This window comes from Cryptotermes secundus, unplaced genomic scaffold, assembly GCF_002891405.2.
Source record: "Cryptotermes secundus unplaced genomic scaffold, Csec_1.0 scaffold283, whole genome shotgun sequence".
Lineage (NCBI taxonomy): Eukaryota > Metazoa > Arthropoda > Insecta > Blattodea > Kalotermitidae > Cryptotermes > Cryptotermes secundus.
This window is the reverse complement of record NW_019729212.1, coordinates 255,567-264,514: the sequence shown is the minus strand read 5'-3', so window position 1 is coordinate 264,514 and position 8,948 is coordinate 255,567. Positions and strand designations below refer to the sequence as shown.

At 37.3% G+C, this 8,948-nt stretch overlaps 1 protein-coding gene and 1 long non-coding RNA gene across 2 annotated transcripts; one reads left to right on the top strand and one right to left on the bottom strand.

The window, feature by feature from the left end:
- The first annotated feature begins 1,036 nt into the window (after window positions 1–1,036).
- LOC111865383 lies at window positions 1,037–4,878 on the top strand. Its single transcript, XR_004513126.1, has 3 exons — window positions 1,037–1,154; window positions 2,666–2,728; window positions 3,859–4,878. It is a non-coding gene; the product is annotated as an uncharacterized LOC111865383 (long non-coding RNA).
- A 715-nt stretch (window positions 4,879–5,593) lies between these two features.
- Window positions 5,594–7,313, bottom strand: LOC117282392. Its single transcript, XM_033751805.1, has 2 exons — window positions 7,122–7,313; window positions 5,594–6,436 (listed from the first exon to the last, which is right to left on the bottom strand). Exons 1-2 carry the CDS (start codon window positions 7,297–7,299, stop codon window positions 6,276–6,278), a joined length of 339 nt encoding a protein of 112 aa, XP_033607696.1. The 5' UTR covers window positions 7,300–7,313; the 3' UTR covers window positions 5,594–6,275.
- Between the last annotated feature and the right edge of the window lie 1,635 nt (window positions 7,314–8,948).

Here is an 8,948-nt window from a genome sequence, read left to right as displayed (position 1 = left end):
TACAAACGCACTGTCCACTACAAAGCTGATGAGCACGGCTACCGTGTAACAAAGTAAGTACTGTCTTGTTTGTAGGCCTATCTTCAATCATCATTTGAGTATTCCACGCCTTTTTCACATTCATGATGCACTATTTAGTCTAGCTGGTGGTTCAGTATCAGTAAGTTTGTCCACTATGTTCTGAAAAGGGATAATAATGTGTTTAAGGTCATCTCAGCTTTAGATCAAATTCTTATGCATACACAATAACCACAAATAATTTTTCATATTCTTAGATACAAAAAACCTGAATACTGTATTGACTTTTTCTTTAATGAATAATGCAAAAAATGTGGTCTTCTGTGTTATGCATCATGCAGCTTTGTATATGGTTACCTCCTGCAAAACTACATGGTATGATAACCCAGACAATACAGTCTAAATTCTCATGATTAAAAACTCAAATCTCAGGTTTTGCTATTTGTTCACACAAAATGTGTATGGCATTGTATTATATGAAGTGCAGCTTAATCCAAATATCTTAGTAAGCTGAAATAGGCATGGACATAAAGAATGAAAATATGTAAAAAAAATTGAATTGCTCCTCTTCTGTGAGAGTAATCATAACTTCCTTCACAAGCAGACCTTCTAAAAGAGTAGATGCATAAATAAGTTACTTTATGTTTGAACCACAATGATATAAGAATTATTTTCATGTCAGACACACATTTAAGGGGGCATTAACATGAAAAATCTTTAAAAATATTGAAATTTTTGTTTTTGTGTTTTTAAACTAACGATAGTTCATAGAAACGTCCTGTAATTTTTTTTTTTGCGAAATTCGAAATGTCACCCCTCCCCCGAAGTATTTAAAGTCCAGCTTACCAGGAATTTAAATGCCTGCTCGAGGGAGCCACGCCTTCTACGACATCATAATCTTTTTTTTTTTTCTGTTTTGGAATGATTTGGCTATTTATAATTAGCGGGTTTTGTGTTTATGTTGGCTAGACTGGTCGGTTGCCTGTCTGGAAAAGAAATGACGGCTATTTCCGCAGTATTTATCAATATTTCCTTCCTTTTCTGTGGATCTTCAAAGATTTCTTTGTGAAAGTTGTATTATCTTTTTCAGAATGCCACATGGTGAATCTCGTTGGTCTAAAAAAGGAAATTCCATGGTAATATACCGAATAGAAATACCATAAATGTTTATGATAGTGAAAACTCTGAAAAGAATAGTTTTAATGTAAATATAGATGAGAATGAGGTTAGTAATGTTAGTGCCATTTCAAGCAAATTATAAGACATTTTTATATCACACGAAAGTGAAAATTTGAAAGACTTACCGGGTTTACAGGCTTGTTTCTGTGGCAATAATTAACAGTATAATAGAAAATAGTGTGTGTTCTGAATGTAAAACTGGTCCATTAAAAATCAGGGAAGATGTACAGTGTTGTAGAGGTTGGGCTTCAAAGTTAGTTCTATCTTGTACATCATGTGGTTGAATAAAAACTATTTTACTTCTCTCACTTCAGGAAATGGACAGTATCAAGTTAATCTTAGATCAGTATATGCACTGAGATGTATAGGAAAGGGCCATGCTGCAGGTGAAATTTTCAGTGCCATCGTGAACCTACCTCCACCAGTAGCAAATTTTCAACGTTACAATAAAATAGTTAATGATACTGTGTGTGAAGTAGCAGAAGACTATGAAGAGGGTTTCTGCAGAATGTAAAGTTGTAGATGGTGAGGGTGATATCGCTGTGACTGCGGATGGTACCTGGATGCGGCGTGGACATGTTTCCAAAACACAAAATTTAAACCACTCAGTGGTATGATTTGGCAGGGATGCCCTAAGACAGGTTTTGCATCCACGTTTACAGTTGAGACAGCTGTTGATGCTGCTGTAGCTTGATTCAGTGATGGCAATATTACAAGGGCAAAAATTCTGAACAAGATGGGAATTGTTCCTGGAGTTTGGTGTCTTACAACATTGCAGAAACTGGATGAAGTGAGAATTCTGCAAGCAGATTTCAGGACAGAAAGTGGTGCCCAACAGGAGAGAAGAAAGAAAAGAAAGGCAGCTAGAGGTCAAGATGATGAAGAGGAGCAAAAGGAGGCAGATTATGGAGCAGGAGAACAGTAATTGTATCAAAGAAAGACCAGAATACAAAATTATAATATGAAGATGCAGCATTTCTGTTTTTGCTTTTTCCCGCAAACTTCAGTTTTATTGATATAATGTACCTTTTCTCAGAAACTAATCGACCTATTGACTTGAAATTTTTTGTGGTTCACCGTCATGTATACTAGAAGAATCTGAATCATTTAGAAATGTAATTTTGTGAAAAACATGTTTTAAAAAAATAATAACAATAGAAAATTATATAATTTTTTAAAAAAATTTAAAATTTGGAATGAGAGGCAAGATGCAATTTCTAAATGATTCACTTTTTAAATACCCTTGTTTTCTAAATGTAACAAAAGTTTCAGAACTGGATAGTTAGTAGTTAATGAGAAACGGTACATTGTTTATCATAATGTGTTAAATTATTTATAACAATTTATTAACAATTACAGACTAAGATAATTCTGAATATGGTATATCAAAAGAATAGACATTGTTGAATAGGTAGCATGAAAACCTGATTTATGAGTCAAAGTTTAGTAGAATGTGTGATTTTTATAGCGGACTGGAGGCTGATGTCACAGCTGAGATTTGAAATGGGCATCTCCTGAATACAAGCAAGAGGTATGTAGTACCCCTTCAGCCAACTGGTGAATGGAATGTAAGATAGAATAAACAAATTAACAGATGAATGTTAAGGAAGATGTCATGGCCTATTTATGAACATCACAAGGCACTTTCTTATAGAGATCAAAGAAATGCACAGAAAGTTTCAGTCATTAAACATAGTGCTCTGTCAAATTTCAAACTGCATACTTTTGAACAAACATTAGACACATCAACACTGCACCAAATGCAACAGAGCATTCTGCTTAGTAACCACTCTGTTCTGTAATAAAACTTACTGCAAACTGAACTCTGGGCTGGACAACACTGCTTATAGTTTTCACATATCATAACCGCAGACATCTGTGAATTATGCTGAAATTTCTGTTGTTATGTCTCCTAATTGATAGAAAAGAATAAAGTGACCAAGTGAGATCCCTTGAGTCCCTGACGAATTGCACACTGCTTTAAAGGCTAATCAAGTTCCTTCACTGGTGTGTCAAAGTAACATTTCATAGAGCTTGTTTGAAGAATTACTTCAATTTGAAACTGGAAGTCCTTCACATTTCCTTCATATAAGTAAGTTTCTCATATAAATCGAAATGAAAGTCATACTGTATACATGTTTATTTTCCAAATGTGCCCATACCCTTCTGTAACAAATTTACAAGATACAAATCTATGGATTGAAGACAGAAGGACAACTTCTTTTAAATAACAGAATAGTTTCATGTGCTCAGGATGATGATTTAATTCCAAATGAGACTTGCTGTTGGCAAGAGATGATTATTCTTAGCATTTGCATTGTGGGCTCCTATTTTATTCTAGGGATGAAGAAGGTTAACAAATACACAACTAAACAGTAATGTCTGACTAGTCTGCTGCTTCACCATAAAATGTTTCCCAATTGAATGAATACCTCATCTTTCGTGTCAAGTGCTTTAGTATACTTCCCTAATTATCTCAGAGGAGAGAGTGGGAAATCACAGTTAATTTGTGGAATTTTCACAAAGATACTAACAAATAAATAGACTGCACTCAACTCAAGAATGCACGTATGGGTAGAAATAAATAGGAATTTTGTGGAGAGGACTGAAGACTGTGTTTATAACCTTCTGACTAGTTCTGACCTGGTTCACTGCTTACAGTGGAAGGAGTAGGGGGCAACTCCAACCGACGGCGGATTCTCTGGGCACGTTCCGTAAATGCACGCACCAAGTGGTGAAATCTCTGAAGGATGAACAGTTGACTGTCAGCTTGAAGGCTACTAGAACACAAAATTATCGAACCAATTAACTCATTCACATGCTTTAATGTATAGCGATGTAACCCCAATATATTACATTATATGTATGCTTTAATTTTTCATGATTTATGAACTTAAATATTATCATGGAACATTTCCCCATACTATGCAGTGAGTATCAGGGGCAATTTACCCAGGGTAGAGCGAGTGGGGCATGAAACTGACCACTCACTCCATCTAATGCCAAGGTCAAGAATGGTGGAACTCTACCTCCACTTCCCCATACGTCTTTATGGCCTTAAATAAGGGCAGGGACAGATTTACTTGTACCTTTACACTTACCTGACATACTGTAGTAGCTGTGGGACCTCAGCCCATTAAGTAGACATTTGCTACTTTAATTCTTGTGAAACTTCGATGGATTACGTCAGAAGTGTTCGCTTATTGGACAGCAGATATTTATGTGAGATCTGAGGTAATAATGGCAGGGATTATGAAGGTTACTCCCTTCTGGGATGTGATGCCATGCAGTCTGGTAGATTTTTATCAACATTTCAGAGGGATCCCTTGTTTTCATCTTCAGTGTAGAAGAGTCTTGTGCCTGAAGTTATAGGATGCTTTAAAAAACAGTGATAAATGTTGACAGTATTATACGTCCCAGAAGACTCTAATTTTATCACACATTTACCTGCAGTTAAGTATTGTGATAATTCTGAGGCATCTATTTTGATGTTATGTACGAATTTTACTAAGCAAAATTACATAGTATGTCAATGCGTTAATAGCTCATGAGGCTCAGGAAAAATCACGTGTGTGTACCTCATCATTAGGAGCTGGATTTTTGTGCTCTAATAATCCCTTAAATATGTATGCATTTATGCATGAAAACTTCCAAAAATGCATATAAAAAGTTAATACCAAATATTAAAATTGATTTTACGTTATTACAAGACCAAGAAAATTAACATTTAAGTTAATTTTATGTACTTACTGGATGATTCACTTGTAATGAAAGGCAGTACTTAAATACAAATCATGCAACAATGCCAACATGTTTTCATTATAATTAAAAAAACAACGGTACTCACAATTAGCTCTCCAAGCTTTCAACTTCTCTTCTGTTGCAGTTCACAATTACTACTTAAATGTTTTAGGTTTTTTATAGTTAGTCGTCTCCTGTTGTCTCGTAAGATGTCCTTATAGCGGGATAAACTTCTCTGCGCCTCACAGGAATTTAAGGGCACATGTACAAAAGTCGCTATTTGCTCCACTGCAAGTGATTTTTTACTTGGCAGTTCAATATGTTTACTGGCTAGAATTTCTTCGATTCCACAAATTTGTTCATATCCTGCATTTTTTTAAAGAATGCTGTGTACTTTTCCTTTACTACTTCACCAACTCTTCTAGGAACTGAATTCAATTTGGACACAGTGGTTTTGAATACAATCAGTGATTGGTACACAGCAGTATTGCTATTGCATGCCTCCAGTAAGAATATGGCGGATGGAAGATGAGAGAAGTGAGTAGATATATAGGAAAGATTAGTTTCTAGTTCTGAGGTTTTTAGTACATCTTGGGCAATTTGAATTGATGCTGCACTTTTCAGCTCAAATGTATTCACGACATTCCTGTTTCTAAATGTTCAGTATAATAACTCGCTGCACACAGCCACGTGCTCCAGTGGAAGTGGAACATTCGGTACTACTGCTTTAAAGGCTTCTTTTCTATATGGGGCTTTAACAAATGCCTTCTTCACAGGAGACACCAACTTGTCAACAAGTTGACAATTTGCATGAATTGTTTATGCAACACAGTGCAACCCATGGGCAAGGAAAGGCAATTTTGTGTCATATTTATCATATATGCACCATCAAACCATGTCTAAAACTTAAGAAATGAAGTGATTCATACATATATTCAAATGAGCATATTTTTTGGTTGTAAGAAAGAAATATGCATTTGCATTAAAATGCGGTCCCTACTCATCGTAGACGGAACTTCCTATAGTGCACAATGCCAAAATGAAATTGTCAGAATATCAACATGCAACTGAAGTCAGAATTCTCTTCAGAGTGTGTCATTTCTTTTCTCTGACTCAAGCTCAGCCAGGAACAAGTGGATTTTTATGTATGCCTCTCCTTTCCTTCACACCTAATACATATCGTAGTATCTTCATAGCAACTGTAGACGGTATAAGATTTTGAACCAGTTAATTAGACACTTCAAGCGTTCTCCTATCTGGTGTGTATAAACATAAATTACACCAAAGGATATTTCTATAAAATCATACTAACAAGTTCTGAAATGGAAAGTCCACACTTACATGCAGCTGTTTTCATCACTACTGCTTCTGTAGATGTTGGTGCTGATGGTGGACTGTCTGTCAGCATTGCCTTGTTCCAGGTCATCCAGAGACCTCACAGAAAGAAGCATAGGAATGCCCAGAATTGTCGTCTCAACTGACTGAAGGCCGGAGATTTCTGCACCAACAATACATGCAGATACATGACGGCTGTATGAACTACGTGTATTATTGTCAGTATTAAAATACATATGTATAAGTCCATTCAAGCAGAAACCCATACAATTTCCGTTGACTTCACTTCAACCATTCTCCTTTGCAGCCATTTCATTTCACTCTTCCAAATTGATCAATTTCCATAAGGTTATGGCACACCAATGAAATATTCATTGTTTGCTTCTCTGAGTGTAAATCTCTGAAGTTCATTTTTCCACTCACAGTTTACATCATATTGTTTGATCTGGTGAATTTCGGTATCATTCTTACACTCACTTTAATTTATGCTTTCCTGACAAGGCGAGTGACATCCACTAAATGTTAACTATGAACAGTCTGGCAGAATAACTGTCAAGTATCTTAATAATTATAGTAGTGATTTTTAAACACAATGAGAGCAGTTTTAAATTGAATAATATGTCATGAAATCATGTCTATCATGATTTCTTCTTAAACTGTATTTTCATATTTCACTTTTCTTACCATGCATTTAAGATCTCATTCTGTTTCAAGTACTTCTCTATACCGTTAGGTAGTGATATTCTTATACCATAAGAATAACAGGCATACCATTTGATTTTGTTGCTTTGTATATCCAGAAGGAGAACTATATACCGCCTGTTCACTCATCCATTCATTTATTGTACCTGTGGGCCGCCGCTGTTGCCTTGTTTCTTGCAAGTCACAGAGCTGGGATTCATTGCACCAGGACCCAGCAGGCGGCTGTCTATTTATTTTGATGAGACTGTCCAGTTGCAAGCGCTCTGGGTACACCATCTGCAGGCTTCTCCAACAGTTTTGAAAAACCAGGGCATGTGGTTGCATAGTTGATTGAGGCACAATACTGAAAGCCGGAAGGTCGCGGGTTCGAGTCCTGATGAGGTGGATTTTTTCAATTGACCTAATCCTTCCAGCAGCACTATGACCCTGGGGCCGGCTCAGCCTCTTAACAGAAATGAGNACCAGGAATCTTCCTGGGGGGGGGGGTTAAAGAGCAGTTGGTGCGTTGGGCTGACAACCTTACCGCCTCCATGGCCTGTTACAGGGATAGATTTCTTTAAGGGCTCTGAAGTACAGGAATGGCCGTGTCTATAGGCAGACACAGCTCTATTCTGGGCCGTTTCAGATTTGTTCCCGAAATTTTAACCCCAGGTTTGAATCCTCACTACCCACACGCACATACATAGCACACACACACGGGCTTAGAACCGGTTAGAACTTTGGCGGTTTCCAGTAGAGGGCGACTTGTTCTTTTCATAGAATAGCCATAATTATAATTTTCCCTTTGACGCAATTACCTTTTAAACCAACTGGAACGTTTTTCGATATATTCATTAAATGCACAGGTCTGTTATTAGTGCGCAACACGGTACAAAGAAAATACTGTCTTTTTTTTGTTAATCGAATGTATCATTAGTTACTATGGGATTCTACTAGGTTCTAAATTAGATAGACGTGATTTACTCCATTGTTGACGCTAGTTAGACACTATTAGTTTTTTACTAGTTCTCCTTTCTATTCCATGCCGTGGGGTCATGGACCTTGTTATTAGTTTGGTTCCGTGACATAAATTTCCACGGATCTATCTATCCTGGTCCCACGCTTGTACGTATTTGGAACAATTTATAAAGTATATTTTTCTTATTAGCTCTCATGTACTTAGCCTGGTCTCTGGTGTTTATACCTTTTGTGTTTCAGTACAGTGGTTGCGAATTGATTGAGGCGAGTTCGTTTAAACAGATGTAAGAGAATGGCTATGTTTCGTCAATTGATGGTAGAAACATCATTTTTTTTTTTGTTTTCCCTGGCGTGAGGCCGGAAACACAACAAGCTTCACAAACGTATTTTTTTGGACTTAGGCTGGTCTGCGGTCGACCAGGCACCGAGGCTATCTCGTGATTAGGGACCCGGAAGGTTGGGGGTTTTCCTTCTCTTGAGAACGGAAGCATATGAAATTTCTCGAACGTGTTTTTCTTTGTTTTTGTCCAACTTAAGCCCGCGGATTTGTCCGTCTTTCTGCCATTAACCATAGAAGTGAAGCACTATACCACGAAGACACATGGGGGTGTGGAGGTATAGCTCTATCATTCTTGGCCTAGACACTAAATGGAGCTTCACGCCCCTGTTGTTTTACCCCCGGTACCCATTGGGTAGGAGACTCATTTTTAACCATAGGAATCTAAACGGTGGTCTTCAACTCGGGGTCCTTCTGTACGCTGTCGCAGATTTAAGCACGAAGGTCTCTGCTACGGTACAGGTCCGCAGATAAGGCCGTGCGTATGGTCCGCCTAGCTTCTTAACGACTTGTCAGTCGCCCTGTTCCACAAGGAAGTGTATCCCCGTTATGTTTCATTATACAGTCATTTTCATGAAACACAATGCGGTATAATTTGATATACTCGTATTATATGATAGTTTACTGGATGTTTGAGTACATTTGGTTTGGCATTTGATGTAATCTGATAAATACGGTA

Excerpts from the sequence above, each read along its gene's own strand:
- LOC117282392 (XM_033751805.1), bottom strand. The coding sequence starts at position 7,299 with ATGCAACCACATGCCCTGGTTTTTCAAAACTGTTGGAGAAGCCTGCAG. Across the intron at positions 6,437-7,121 it reads GCAACAGCGGCGGCCCACAG|AAATCTCCGGCCTTCAGTCA; the intron begins GTACAATAAATG and ends TTGTTGGTGCAG.